The following is a 16,322-nucleotide window of genomic DNA, read 5'->3' on the forward strand; positions in this document are numbered from 1 at the left end:
TTAATTTTTTTAGTAAATTTTTACATGAGAATTCTATCAAATATGTTTTTTCTTCCTCCTTATAAACTATTATCATTCATTATAGCCCTTTTTTAAAAAAGCATAGTCAACTTTTTTCTATTTTTCAAACCTTAAGCATTGATTTAGCTGTGCCAAAACAGAGCATAATTCCAAGTTTCTCTGTTTTAGCTCTTTTCTGCAACATTTATTGAGAATCAATATTACTGCATATTCATCCTATTTTTCTGGCTTATCTTGGTTCAGTCTCTTTCAATATTCACTCAGTTATATCAGTTTTGGAGGACTCAACTTGATTGGTGATTCTGTCTCATTTCCATTTGGTCTTATGAGAAGCAATCCCATTCCACGCACATCCTGTTTCCCTAGCACAACCAAACCCTTACATTGTTTTAAGAGGAAGCTGTACACCAACTTTGATCGTCCTATCCTCTTACCATTTAGAAGTTCCTGAACAAACAGACCAACTCTCTAAAATGCATGGTACATATAGCGTCTTGCAATACTTCATACCATTTCTGCCTCACAATTCTTTATAAAAAGTGCAGTTGACTTTAACATAACTATATAACAGAGCAGCACATTTTGCTAATATGTAGGGTTTAGGCAGATATTCAGGTGCAGAAATTTTCCAAATTATCATCTTCTGAACAGCGCCCAGGGAAAGCCTCCCCATGATCAGGACAGATAGACAGTAGCTGACAACACTGGAAAACTTGGTTTTGATGTAGACCTTTTTAAATTAAGCCCAAGGCATACTGGATCCCTCTCCATTCATTGCTTCTGCTTACTTCATGTCTTACTGTCTCCTCAACTTTCCCTAACACTTTGTTATCCTACACATATCTTCCCCCTCACTTCCATTGCGGATGTGAATATAAAGCAGAGGAAAAGAGAGAGACAAATTAATGCAAGTACAGGAGCACCTTCTCTTCCCAACTACCAAGCAAATGGCCCTAGAAAGTCAGAGGAGAAAGAAGGAGTCTTCAGCATTTCCACCCTTAGCTGGTGGCCCTTCAATCTGTGGCACAGGAAACTGAACGGTGAAAGGACAGCACCTCTCCCATTTGTCACTATCCACCAGCTAATGAGTTTTGAAGACCAAGAAAACAAAAGGAAATACCTAAATCCCACAGAATTTACATCCCCCCTCTGTTTTCAGTGAAGGATAAAACTTTTAAACACCTCTGAATATGTTTTGCCATAAATACCCCCAAATTGTACTAGAATACAGGATTTAAAACGTAGAAAGCAGCATGCTACTGCTACAATTATACATGTGGATTTAAAATTTTACTACAATGCTTGAACTACCTAGATCTGAATGTTTTCATTTGGTATAACCGCTGTTCAATTTATCTTAACAGTATAAAAAAATTCAAAACATGATCACTGAATAAAATGCCTTTATTTTTCTGTTCTATGAAAAATAATTACTGATAAGCACACATGAAGCACTGTTAACTAATGTTATACAAATCATAAAACACCACACAAAAACACAAAGCCTAATTGCATGAAAGAACAATTTACAAGTTTACATTTTTAAAAGTTTAATTACATAAAAATGACAGATGTGACAATGAAGTATTATATATGTAAAATACATACATGTCCACACAGTGCTGAGATTCAATCCACACAAAAAAGGGTACAGAAAGCAACATGTCTATGCCTTGCAGATCCTCGGTAACTCTTCTAGGTCTAATTTCAAGCTTAGCAATTGGTGTCAGTCGTAGTGGTTGCTTTTATGTGAACTCATCCACAAGGACCTGAATTAAGGCCATCTGCTCACTTAACACATACCACTATTAGTGCACCATCTAAAAACAAAGCTTCTATATCCTATTACCACTCCCCAAATACACAATATTTATTAAAGTAACTTGTGATGGTCTTTAAAGTTTTTCAAGAATTAAGGATGTGAAATAACACTTTTATAAACTGTCAAGCCAATGTATTTAATACAACATTGTCAGACTGTCAGGCTTCTTTAAGATGACAGCATTTTGTCCATATAACAAGAACTGAACTGGCATTCAGAGTAAACTCCTTATTACTACATCTCTCAGGACGATTAATATAAGGGGAAACACTGTCTAATTAGAACTATTTCAGTGAATACATGAAAAGGAAATGCTATATGCTTTTCCTACTATTTTAGTGAAGGTGCAACCAAAAACTTACATTATTAAAAAAATCCTACCTCTCCCTCTCGCTTAAGCATTTGCCTCATAACTTTGATAAAAGATACAGTGTATAAAGAAATGCTTATCTGGTATGAACATGTACATTTCTTAAGAACATGCTCCAAATCCACAAAGGTAAAGCACTGTAGTTGTAGAGACTGCAATGAAATTATGCATATTTATACCAACTGAGGATCTTAGCCATGATACTTAAAAGTTAATAAAATACAATGGGTAAAGCAAGCAGGATTCGTGTACTTCTTGATTTCTTAGCCTCTGCTCCTCTTTAAGATAACCTGTGAAAGTGAAAGCAAAAACTTATTACTTATACGCCCATTGTGATTCAAAGTTATATTGAAATTCACATCAGAGAGCATACTTAACACAAAATGGAATTTCAGAAGCAAAACTTCCTAAAACAAGTATTTTCTAGAAACCACCTAGAAGCATCAATAGTTCTGCAAACCTCTTACTGCATAGCTTAATCCTTTTACCTCATTATATCCAGATAGCACAAAAAGTTATAAATGTGACTGTAGTGCCGCTGTGACTACACTACACTTTTTGTTTGTAATGCTTCATATTGGCTTTTTTTATAATTTATGCAATGGACATTTTTGTTCTACATTGAGCAACTTACTTCTCAGCTCAATTTGGACCACCTAAGTGTTAACAATTAAACCGAGGCAATTTATTCTGTTTCCATGTTTTCATTTAGAAAAACGAAAGAGCAGGTATTTAATGTTAAAGTTACACTGTTAAGATTTAAAATGTACAAGATACCAACTGCAATATTTAAAATGGCACATTGCACAGCTGTATTTTGTATTAAACACAATAGCAGAAATATATCTGGCTAAAATTTTACGCGAGAAGTAGGACTAGAAGATTTAACAAGCATGGGCTAAAGGGTCTCCAAACTTGTAAAGCCAACTGGCATCATTTTTCCATTTTGCTCAGCCCTACTAAAGAAGATGCACGAGAGAAAGAAAGGAAGAGTTTTTGATGAGGCCTGATTCAGTCAAGTGTTCCTCTCCTGCTCTCTACACAGTGCTTCCCTTGGCTAAAGGCAACAGGGCAGGGTCCAGGGAAAGAAGGAAACAACAGGTTGTCTAGGATTGGAAGGAGATGCCCTCTACTGACGTTTGCATGAAACAGCAAGCAGCAGTTTAGGAATATCTACTTCTGAAGCGCTCTCACACCACTTGCACAGCTTAGGATCAAGCTAATATTCCTCACCTCTCTTGTGGCAACAGACTGACATATTCTTGTAGTTAAGATCAACAGAGCCACTCATCTTACATCTCCCTTGATATAAAAACAAGTTCCACAAACACCCTGCCACTATGGAACTTGATCCTGTCATTGGTTTTGAAGAGTCCATATTTTCATCACACCCCACACTGAGAAAATGAAGGGCATGGAAATTCTTTGTTTTGGAAGAAGGGTTTTAAATCTGGGGGGAAGAGATGGGGAGTATGTTGAGGTGCAGGCAGTTTTTATGATGTTATTGTAGTGGATTTTACAAGCATTGTGATTTGTTATTCTTACAGGGCCCAGAGGATTAAGATAGAGTGTTTTTTTTTAAACTTCTGTTTACACATAAAAACACATGGCAAAGATAGCATTACTCTAGAAATCTTTATTTTTGAATCCTTTGTATACCCTTTTTTAATAGTAAAAAAATATAAATAAGGTTGTACAAATGTTTAAATAAAAGGAGAGAGAAATTTCAATTTTTTTTTTTTTTTTTTTTTTTTTTTTTTTTTTTTACCTTGGCTGCTGCTACGGTATGTTCAGGTTTAATTATTTTACTCTTGTTCTTGAATGCATTTGCCCTGGCTTCTTCTGCTAATCGGTGAAGAAACTGTAAGAAGCTCAAATGCACCTTTGAAAACCAAAACAGCAATGCAGTTAAGTAGGTTTCTAACAACATGCTTATAAACAATTTATGCTGATTTAGCAAATTATTTTAAAAAAGGCTCAATCCTTTATCTCAAATGATGTAGCAAAATATATCTGAATTTGTGGGAAGGAGTTTCCAAAATCCCCTTTTGACTTAGCTACAGTTTGATTTCCTAGACCTGAACATTTCTTGCTACAAAAGTTTTCAGTACAAACAACTTCCATTTTGTCAAACTTTTTTAAAAATGTCTGTACTAAAAAAAAAAAAAAGTCATGCACATGCGTGCATGGGCACACACACGGCATAATATTTGCTCCTATGTATATTTTGGTATGTCCCAACTCTTTCCTAAAAAAGTCTTGCCTATAACTAGGTTTGAATGGACAAGTCACTCCATGTACTCATTGGCTACCTCTACAGTAGAGCGATCTGTCAACAAGAGTCACTATTGGAAGAGTTCTTCCGATAAAACTTCTGTGGACAGATCACGTCCACACAGCAAAGTGGATCACTGTCGACAGAGAGCAGCCAGAATGCCTGGCTGCTTTCTTGACAGAGCAGGCCCCGGTATCCTGTCACACAGCTGGCAAGCCTTTCCAGAAGCCCATGCCAGGCATGCTCTTAAAGGGCCCTCCCCACTCACATTCCTTGCCCACGCTAAGGCTTGCCTGCCTCATTGACAGACAGCATAGGTACTGCAGCGCTCACATATTTTCTGAGAGCTTGCTCCTTCCAGATAGCCATGGTGCCAGAGCAGTCCCCAGGCTTGCACTGGACCCACTCACAGCTGCTTGAGGTGCTGCTCAGCTTTATCACAGCTGTCCTCTGCCTCCTCTGGGGGAGATGCACCTGCCACTGGTATCAAGGATGCCCTGGGTGCCCCAAGCCATGCCCACCACTCACTGGGTAATCAGGTGGGTCTGGAGGTACAGCACCAGTGCTGACTGTTGGGACCTTCGCGTCATGTGGCAGTGGGATGAACAGCAGTGGCTCCAGAATTTCAGAATGAGAAAGGACACCTTCCTGGAGCTCTACACTTGGATTGTTCCTGCCCTCTGCAGACTGGAAACCCGGAAGTGGGTCGCCACTGCCCTCTGGAAGTTTACCACCACATTGACAACCAGTTTGGTGTTGGAAAGTCCACCATTGGGACAGGTAAGGCACCAAAGGGATCTGTGGAGAGCGGGGTCAGGGGTGCAAAAGGTGGAGTTGGGGAGGAAGCCTTGTCCCGGAGGACTGTACCCTCCCATTGACACAGACCTGCTGCTACTTGGGGGGGGGGACGCCTCTTGGAGCGGGGCACCTGGAGAGCTCAGAAGGGAGGGGGCAAGAGGGGGATGGGGACCCCACCAGAGCCCACGGCCTCTCTCAGTCCCTCATGCGTGTTTGATCTCCTCCTCTTGCAGGTCATGACAGTGATCAACGCCATTCTGCTCTGGAGGGTCGCCCACCATGCAGATCTGGACAAGGTCTTGGCCAGCTCTGCCGTACTGGGGTTCAGCTACTTCGGGGCAGTTGACAAGACCCACATCTTTATTCACGCTCTGGACCACAGCATGGCCCGGTTCATCAACCACAAGGGATACTACTCCATTGTGCTGCAAGCCCTTGTTGACCACCAGGTGCAGTTCCCAGACATGTACATCGGGTGGTCGGGCTGGGCACGTGACACATGGATGTTCCGCAACTCTGGCCTATGATGGAAGATGGAGGTGGGCACCTACGCACCCCCCCCAGGAGCTGGCAGTCAGGGACATGGACATGCCATTGTATATGGTGGGGGATGCTACCTAGCCCCTCACGCCCTGGCTCATGAGGCCGTACACTGGCCACTTGGACCCAAACCAAGGCATGTGTAATACCCACCTAAACCAGGCACGGAACCAGGGTGAGCGTGCTTTTGACTGCCTAAAGGCATGTTTTACGTGCCTCCTGACCCAGCTAGAGTTGGGAGAACACAATGTCCCTCAGGTAGTGGCTGCATGTTGTGACCTGCACAACACTGTGAAGGGGAATGGGGAGGCCTTCCTCCCAGGTTGGGGGGCAGACACCAGTCTCAGCTATGAGCAGACAGGCACAGCTCTGGTCCTCCAAGCCCACAGGGATAGGGTGTGGATCTGGAAGGCCCTATGGGAAAGCTTCACATAAGGATCCCAGCAAGACACCACAGGGTACCCCCAGCAGGAGCCTTGAGCCCACAGCCATACCCTCGGCCTACCACAACCCCTCCCTCGACCTACTCACCCCTTCCCAACCCCTTCCGAATAGAGAGAGATGTTGGGGTGGTGATCAAACAACTTGTTTACTAAAAAAATATGAATGTGTGGAAAATAAACATGGCAAAAGCTAATATATACAGCATGGTGGGGGCATCAGTCCAAGGAGGGGTGGGGGGCCATGACCTCGTGGGAGAGCAGGACCCCAAGCAGCATCAGTCTCAGGATCCCCTCCCACCATGGGCCTGGGGTCCCCCTCAAGGCTGGGTTGGGGCCAGTAACATAGGGAACTATGGAAGTGGGAGAGCTGCGGCAGGGTCTGGTTTGGCCAGGGAAGTGGGAGGGCTGGAAGGCAAGGAGAGCAAGCATGCCTGGGGTGGGCGGGGGGGGGAGGCCTGGGGAGCAGGGGCACCAGCCATGGCCATCACCCACTGCATTAGCTGCAGTATGCCTGGGGCAGGGCAGCTGGAGGAGGGGGGACCAGCAGGGCCAGCAGCGAAAGGTGCCTGAGCCAACAGGGCCTGCCAGATGGCTGTGGCAGCATTGAAGCAGGCCACGAGTTGGTCCCAGGCCTGTGTCTGCCACTCCTGTTGCCACACCTGCCACTCCAGGAAGTCAATGAGCCTCCAGAAGGCTGCAGTGTGCACACTGAGGGAGTCCTCATCAGGCGGGCAATGGCCTCTCCTTCACAGGCCTGCTCCCACAATGGCGGAATGCCAGCTCTCTCATGTTCTAGGCTGGCTCTCTCCAATTGCAGGATGAGGCTGGAAGGCCCTGGCAGGCAGACAGGGGGTGTCCCTGCCCTTGGCTGGTGCATCTATAAAGGAAGAGGAGGAGGAAAGACTGAGTCATTACCACAGCACATGCCCCCAACCCACCATGAGCAGCAACCACCACTCCCCAGGGTGAAGGGACAGGCATGTTCCAGGAGCACAGGCACGTGTGCTCTGCCTCATGGGGACTATGTGGTGCCTCGCAGACTGGGCTGACCATTGTGCCCCTTGCTCAAAGACCTAGCAGTCAATAGGGGTGTCCAGCCACAAAGGGGTGCCTGCATGGGTGGGCCAGAGGGAGTTTGGCCCTCGCTGCTCCCCCTCTCACACATTCGGCTACAGCACCATCCACAGGTGCTGACTCCTGCATGTGGGCATGCCCATATGCTGGGAACCACACTCCTCGGTGGCATGGCTGGCCTACTTCCAGCTGTGGCAAGGGCTGGTGGGCTCCCCTCTCCCAGGGCCTGAGGCTCATCCAGCCGGCAGCAGGCCGGTGCCCATGCCCTGGGGGGAGGCACTGCTTTGCACATGGTTGCACTTGTTTGGACCACAGCATGAGCTCCCACCTCAGCCAGACTACCAAGCGCCGTGACACGCCCTGTCTGCACCGCCTCCCGCCCGTCATGTCCTGGGGCATCTGACACACAGTATACTTACTGGTGGGCCCCTCAAAGAGGTAAAGAGATGCCCTGGATGTGGCTTGGCTGGAGAGGCCAGAGTCCTGGATGATAACCAACATGCCCTCGCTGGGCTCGGACCCCATGTCTGACTCCTGCTGTGTCCTGGGCTGCTGCTCTTCTTCTGGCTCCAGCAGCAGTTAGGGACCTCCTCTGCAGTTTCCAGAGTGGCAGTTGGGGGCTTGGGAGGGAGCAAGCCATCCTCACCCCTCAGGAGCTGGTAGAGCTCCTCGAAGTAGAGGCAAGTTGCGGGTCCTGCCCCTGACTTCCAGCAATTGTTCTGGGCCTAGTTGTACCCCTGCCAGAGCTCTTTTACCTTTGCCTGCATCTGCTCCATGGTGTGGATAGGGTGGCCTCTGTCTGTGAGGCTGGTGACTTGCCAGAGGTATGCTGAGGCATTGCACTTCTTTGCGAAGAGGTACGACACAATGTCCTCTTCAGCCCGGAGACTGAGGAGGTCCTTGATCTCTGGCCCAGTGCAAGAAGGAGCCTAGCATTTTGTGCCCCAGGGGGTTCCTGGAACCCCTCCTGAGGCTCCCTGGAGGGCCCCAGGGGGTCGCAAGGCAGCAGTGTTGTGGCCACCTGAGTGGAATTGGGTGTAGGGAGTGACTGTGAGAGCATGTTGCACAGCAGCTTGTGGCTCTGCTGTTTGCATGATCTCAGCTTCCTGCCACAAAGTCTTCAGGTCTCCTTGTAGCTTTAGGACTGGCTGAAGGCAGGGAGCATAGAGCTGTGCTGCGGTGGACAGGGTATTTCCCTGGGCATTCTGGCTGGTGCCATGAAGGATTTACCTGTCAACAGAAGGCCCCCCACAGAGCATTCACACTGCCTTTCTATCAACAGATTCTGCTGAGAGAGGCAGAAGGCTATCAACAGAAGTGCCACGTTTGCTGCACCATGAGTTTTGTCAACAAAATTTCAGTTTTGTTGACAAAATTCTAGCGTAGACATAGCCATTTAGTTTAGCAGTAAATAAAAACAATTAAAGAAAAATGCAGGTGATTTTATTAATCACTCTAGAACCCTCTGACTTTCTGCTGAATATTTACCTACAATTATTTTCAGAGGTATTTTCTTTATCTGATCATTCTTCAGTAGTTGGGGAGTTGCAGGGGAAGGGGAGCAGCAATTAGTACCACATGACCAGTTAACTCTTCTCTGCCATCACCAAGTATAGTCCACAAACTAGTCTGGAAATTTCTTCCCTTGGTAGCCCAAGATTCTCACTTCCAGTCCTGCAGTGCAAAGCAGCAGCAATTATCTCCTATGTCAGATGAAGTGACCTCCTCACATCCTGTCATTATCACAGATGACATTAATGAAGGGACAGTGCTCTGTTTAATACTCAACTGGCATACTGCACCATTAATACACAGACCTCAGGCTATGGCTGCATTAGACAGCTTGCACAGCCTGACAAACACAGCTGCATCACTGTAGACTCTAATGTAGCTGCTCTAACTTGAGGGGACAGCTCTCCCATATGCTTCAACCAGATTCACCAACTGTAGTGGAAGAAGCGGAATGAAGGGGACTCAGTGATTTAAAAGGGCCAAGAGTTGCCAGCCACTGCTGCAGCAGCAATGGCAGTGCCCAGAGCACATGAAAACACTGCTGGAGCCCTGGATGACACATACCATGTAGCACTGAAGGTTTGACTGGAGAACGCTAGCCCCCAGTATCTCCCCTTCTGCCCAAAGCTCCACCTCCTCCCAGGGCCTGGAGCCCACCTCCCCTGCCACACACACCCACCCACCCCTTGCCAGGTCCTGTGCAAGTCTGTAGGACACCCTGGTTTAATTACTCCAGCCCCTGAACATGAGAGAAGCTCTCATGGTGACATAGCACTGTCCACTCCAGCATTTACATTGGTGTAATATTCATCACTCAGAAGGTGGCTTTTTCTACACACCAAGCAACAAATTATACCAAGGTGAAAGTGCAGACAGTCTAACTTATGCTCAGATTGGCATAAACAAACCAACAGAATAAGGAAGCCATAAGTCTCCCTCAAACTTCCCCAAATCTCCTTGCACCAAACAGATCTCAAAACATAGGACAAAATATACCCCCAATAATCAATAAAATAACCCCTATCAAGACAAACAACTTTTTAAAGATGCTTTTTAAATCATAAGATGCAAGTGTTAGACAGGTGATTAAAAATTCACTTCTTGATAAATGTAAAGGATGAGAAAAGAAAAGAGAAGCTAAAGTACAGATTGTAGTTTAACATAACCATTCACCAGATGCTTAATCCTCCCAAAATTTATTCACAAGTGGCCCTATTCATTTCAAAGGACTACTTGAATAAACTCACTCTTATAATATTAATAGAGAACAATTAAGACTATTATACACTTCCCATGATCCCCATGTGTAATCTCCATTGACAGTGATGGAAATTCTGTCATGGATGAAGGGCTGACGGGTCTAAGTTTGCAGCTGTAAACTGACACACATTTGAAATATTGGCTACATCTACACTAGGGGAAAACTTGAAAACAGCCATGCTACAGGCCAAATCGGAGAATACTAATGAGGCACTAAATATTCATTTCAGTAACTCCTTAGTATCCTCCAATTTGGCCATTTGCATGGCCATTTCAAAGTTTTCCCCTAGGGTAGATGTAGCCATTATGTCCCACTATACACTTATTTTCTACTGCAGAGGTGTTATTCTAAGAGACTTAGTTTAAAACTGATATAGGATAATAGATAGAAAATTTTTAAAAATCGTTTTGACTAACAGTTAAATTTTAAAAATAGGGCGAAATGCCTAACAGCGTTCATCTAGAAGATAAATAAAAGACTCTCTCTAATGTGGTTTATTCAACATCTAAAAGATAAACTCATTCTCAAACAGAAAGGCTGTGTCTACACTAGCCCAAAACTTCAAAATGGGCATTTGCATAGCCATTTCAAAATTTTGGGCTAGTGCAGACATAGCCAAAGTTTAGAAAAGGCCACGGGAATATGCCTATTAAATATTTCCTTCATGTCATGTAAGCATAAAACATAAAAGCAATTTCTTGGTTATTTTCTCCATGTAACTGCTTTGCAAAGCTATAAAATTATTATTAAGAAAAAAAGATACAATTCAGAGTTTGTTTCCTGGAAATGTTTTGGTAATTGACATTCAATACACACAGAGGATCTACTGTTGAAAACAAGCATATTTTAATGCTTGCGTACCACATGGATGAATTTCTTTTAATATGCTGAACTCCAGAAGTACTAATATGCAACAGATATTTCCAAACCATGCCAACCTTACAAAAATATGTCTGTTTTTTATATAGTACATTCTTGCAGGTTTGCTTGGCAAATTATCAAAGCCATTTCTAATTTGATTAAAATGTTTAACTACTCATGCAGAGAATATCTGAACCATTTAAACAGTAGTGGCACCAAAATGCTTAGTGTATGAACCTGGATTATTGAACATATCAACTTGAAGATTAAACTTCTTAAAAATTGTAACTACACAAACTTTCCACATTTCAATTTTGTTAAAAAAACACTAAAAATTCCTTCTGTGAACATCTACTCTTCACTGTAGTAATAAAAGGTGAAAGTTTTCATTTTAAAGACATCTTTAAACAGTGTTTCTTTCACTGTTTGTCTGTGTTCTTCTCTTATTTTAATAGAAATATTTTGCCAGTTTTAAGAAGTTTTTCCCTGCAATCAGAGATTTGGAAAACATATAGGCTGTGTCTATACATGCCCCTCCCTTTCAGAACAGGTTAATGAGGGGCTGATATGCATATTCAGTGCCTTATTAGCATAACAGCAGCCAATCACACTTCAAAAGTGCTGCTTTCAAAATGCAGACTGGCTGTACAGATGTGGACACGTCAAAATAAACCACAAACTTCTAAACTCCCTTATTCTCAATTCATTTTGGTAATAAGGGAATTTAGAAGTGTGGCGCTTATTTTGAAGTGCCTGCATCTATACAGCCAGTGTTTTTAAAGCAGCACTTCCGAAGTGTGAACTGCTGCCATTATGCTAATGAGGCACTAAATATGCATGTCAGTACTTTATTAACCTGTTTCAAAGTGCCTCACTAACATGCCCTTTTTGAAAGGGAGGGGCATGTGTAGACACAGCGTTTAAGCATAAAAAGAGTTGTCAAGGCTTAAGTAAAAGCAGGGTGCTCCTCCATAAAACCAATAAAAATGGTAAACATTTCAGAAATAATTTGAAAAGCTCACTTTTGGGGGGGGAAAAAAAAAAAAAAGAGACTAGGCCAAGGCCTAACTTTTAGGCATTTAAAAAAAGCCATTGGGATTCACAAAACCTGGGTTAGAAGTGCAGGCTCCATACACAATACAAAGGGAGAGATAGGCACCTCAGAATGGAATTCACAACAACTAGCATACTTTACCAACAGAAGATACTAAACCAAGGAGATGTATACTAAGCTGCACCTCTCTTTCAGAGATAGGCATATAAGTACAGGAGTTTACCTCTAGTTTGGAAATCTTTGCGTTACACGACTAAGCCATCAGCCTCAGAATATATTCGCCAAATACCTATGACAATAGCATCAACAGGAGACGCAGAGGGCGCTGCCTCTCAAAATGTGGTACAAGTGATAGGCCCCCCATCACCCTAGGTCAGAACCTAACCATCAGGATAATAAATATGGTGTAGGTCCCTCTCCTCTTATCCCTAGACATTTTGTGCAAGCTCACTAACAGGGGCCTGATCTAGCAGCCAAGTTCCGGGAAGACTTATCAGATCAGCCCCGACCCCCTCCCCCGTGAAGTTATACAAATGAACACTTCTCTTTCTTCAGGTCCTTCAACAATGGAGTTTAGGGGGTCTGGAAGTCTGACATGGGGCTACAGCTCACAGGAAGATGCGCAGAAATGCAGGCAACTACAAGCTAGGTAGCAGCTGAGCAGCATATTGTGAATCCCAGTGCAGCCTGATACTGAGATTCAGGTACCTCAAGTGGCAGCTAGGCACGTAAATCCTTTTGAGAACCTAGCCCTTATTCTTGTTCAGGAAATAGGTAATAGTTCTTCTCATAGCTGGAATGTGCAACCTATCCTCCCTAAATTAGGTGATGATTGTTGAAAAAGACAAGCCAAATACTATCTGATATAGAAAAGCCAGAAGACAATTTTCAAGTCTTGTTAGGTAAAGGACACAGTTATACCACGGTATCTGTGCCCTGTTAGAATCCAATGTACATCCAGGCATATCAACTGTTTGGTTTTTACTCATCAATTAATAGTAATTATTGCTAGAAAGTAGTAGCAGTAGCCAAAAGGGTTCTTACGGGTATCACTGGTTGATGGTCACCACCCTTAGATATTCCTTCTAAAAAAAAAATACGGAGAAAAAGGATGACTGCTTACAAAGCAAGAATATTCAATGACTAAATATGTTAACATTAAAATTTGGAAGCATGATTAGTTAAATATATTCTGAACACTGAGTCTTCCCTTTATGGTTTTAAGCAAGCAACTAATGTTATGGGCAATAGCCATTTTCTATTATTTCTACTTTAATTTGGTATATCTATATCTATCTGCTCAGATGCTAAATTCCAGCCTCACGAATGCTGCCAAATTCCCTGCTTACAATATACTGATTTTGAATTTAAAGTGAAACATTGTGAATATAAATGTGTAATAATTTGCATTTCTGCATTCAAACAAATCCTCAACCTACACCTCTAAAATAAGATATTTACAAACAGAAAAACACTTCCAAATCCATATGAAAAGATTCAAATCTCATCCCACACACTATTGACTCAGATTCTCTGTGCATGAGGACAGCTTTGTTTTACTTGCCCACGCTCACCTAAAGCCCGACTGACCAGCTAATGTAGGAAGATCTTTAGATGACAAACAGCTGTTGTCACACTTCCTTTCCTGACATCCTGCCCTCTACCACTACAGCAAGTAATGAGACCAAACTATCCATACACCCCAGCCTCTACATAACTCCATTAACCCCCATTTTCAGAAAATCCTGCTGTAGAGGTCTGACTTCTTACTCCTACCTCCATGTACTCTTCCAAACATACTTATTCTACATACAGCATGATCAAATCTTGGAAATCCTGATACCTCGCACATTTCAAATTACTAGAGAAAGTGCACTCCATTCCTCAATTTCAGGATTAAATTATTCAAGTCTCTAACAGAAGATGCAGAATTTAAGGTCCATATGCAGTGCATCTATGTTATTAACCAACCTTCGGTCAACTGACAGTTAATCACAAACCCATAACAGCAAGATGATATTGACATGATACTCATTTGTCTTAAGTCCCCCTTTCCAAAATATAGCATGTAGTGTTGAAAACTGCTGTCTGACGGCATTAGCTACCTAGGGTGCACTGAGCATGCTTAAACAAAATGATCCTGCTCAATAAGGCTATCTCCTGAAGTCACAGCCCTTCAGTAGCAGCAGGAAACCCAGCTCCAAGGTCTCCCATGCTCTCCCCCACACACCATCACGCACACCCAGCTCTGAGTCCTGCATCCCACTACACTTCAAACCTCTGTCTTGAGCCCCACCCCCAAAACACACATACTCCACCACACACAAGTTTCTTAAAAGTAGTGTCATATCGCAACTCCCCCAACCACCCCCTGGTCCCCAAGGGGAGGAGGGGCAGGTGTGTGATAAGACAGTACCTGTAAGAAACTTAAGTTACTTTCACCCTGATTATCACCTTTGAAACACAAGTCATCACAGGTCAGTATACATAAAGTATATACCCTGAAATTCAGTGGTTCTCAACCTTTACTGCCATCTGCACTCCTTTGGTTCTCAAAATATGTTCGCACCCCTTATCAAAAATAAAAATTGATGATGGGAGGATCTATACATTTTTAAATGCATATTAATTATATGTAAAATAGTTTTATGTTATTATTCGCCACAACAATAGTATAGTAGGCATACAAAAACACGCAAGTACTACCCAGAGATGTTGCAGATTTGCTGTGGAAGTAAACTGTAACCGGCACGCTAGCAGTTCGCAGTTAACTGAATTCAAACAAAGCAGCTGCGCTGCCACATCATCATCCATGCATGAGTCAAGAAACACCCCACAATGTTGCATTACACTGTATTTTGTAACAAGATAATTTCACTACAATTAGCTTAAAAACTTCAAAACAAATTTTTGTTTCTATATTACAGTAATCATTAAAAGATGTATTTGCTAATAAATACATAGGTTTGATGTAACAAAGTAGTTGTACTTACGTGCCTGTGCTTAATTTGTTTTTGATGATTCAACTTCTAAACAAATCTAGCATATCTCACTCCCCAGAAAGGACACCATGCACCCCAGGTTAAGAACCACTGCTTAAACTAAATACAGTGATCCAAGTGCACTTCTCTTATTTCACATATGTGCAAATAGTGACTGCCATTTTTCATTAGCTTGTGTGTGCTACCACCAGCCATTTATGTGCCTACACATAAGAAATATGACAGCCAATTTCGTGCCCCGATGACACAGTACTTTGTAATGCCTCCTTCTCCCGAGCACAGACCCCCAACAGCCACGAAATTACCTGTGCCACGCGCACAAGTGGGACAGTGGCAGTACCACTCTGGAGTTAACCACACTTCCGGAGCAATAAGGGACCAGACACACTCTGCCAGATGGGGCGAGGGAGGAAAACACACACTCTCTCACTCTCTCTCTCTCTCTCTCTCTCTCTCTCTCTCTCTCTCTCTCTCTCTCACACACACACACACACACACACACACACACACACACACACACACACACACACACACACACACACAGACACGGGTGAGCTGCCCCATCGCTGCAGCTCACAGCCGCTGGCGGAGGGGAGCGGGACTGCTAGGGCAGAGGCTGGTCCCTGAGACACTCCCTTCCCCTCACCAGCAGGTCGGCGTTGGCCGCCAGACGAAGCTGGGGCTTGTGCCTCTTTATTAGTTTCCGCAAGGTACTGCGGGGCGCAGCTCGCTTCATCCTCATCCTCATCCTCCTCCTCCTCCTCCTCCCTGCCGCCGCGCGCACCAGGCCGCTTCAACGTCCCTTCCGCTCCTGCCGCAGCGTTCGAATCCGCCGCCGCGCAGCCGCAACAGGCCGCCTGTGACGTAACCGCCCCCTCCCGCTGCGAAGGCTCCGCCCCCTTAGCCTCTGTGTGACGAGCGCGTGCGCGCGCGCGCGCGCTACAGGGCTGCGGCGAGGCGCGGTCCTGCTGCCCCTCGGTCCTGGTGGGCGCGTTCCCGCAGGTGTGACCAAGGCGCGGGCAGGTGCACCTGCCCTGGCCCTGGGAAACGGAGTCGTTCTCGCCTGCTGGACAGCCTTAACCCAAGGCGGTTACGAGCGAGCTGACAAGGCCCAGAGCCCCACCTGAGAGGTGCAGCACCCCCAGACTGGAAACGTTTCCAGTATATGCAGGGTTTAAAGTTGGCTCAGTGGCTCACAACACACCCATTATAAACATTGTTCCAGTGCCCCTGCTTGCGCCTCCTGGTCTTCTTGTTGCTAATGTCTTGATCCAGGCAGGAGTGAATCT

At 44.3% G+C, this 16,322-nt stretch overlaps 1 protein-coding gene across 1 annotated transcript; it reads right to left on the bottom strand.

Moving 5' to 3' along the window:
- Positions 1-1,409: 1,409 nt before the first annotated feature.
- On the bottom strand, positions 1,410-15,819 carry CENPW (centromere protein W). Its single transcript, XM_074988782.1, has 3 exons — positions 15,680-15,819; positions 3,982-4,095; positions 1,410-2,503 (listed from the first exon to the last, which is right to left on the bottom strand). Exons 1-3 carry the CDS (start codon positions 15,779-15,781, stop codon positions 2,477-2,479), a joined length of 243 nt encoding a protein of 80 aa, XP_074844883.1. The 5' UTR covers positions 15,782-15,819; the 3' UTR covers positions 1,410-2,476.
- Positions 15,820-16,322: the final 503 nt, after the last annotated feature.

Source organism: Carettochelys insculpta, chromosome 3 (genome assembly GCF_033958435.1).
Source record: "Carettochelys insculpta isolate YL-2023 chromosome 3, ASM3395843v1, whole genome shotgun sequence".
Classification (NCBI taxonomy): Eukaryota; Metazoa; Chordata; order Testudines; family Carettochelyidae; genus Carettochelys; species Carettochelys insculpta.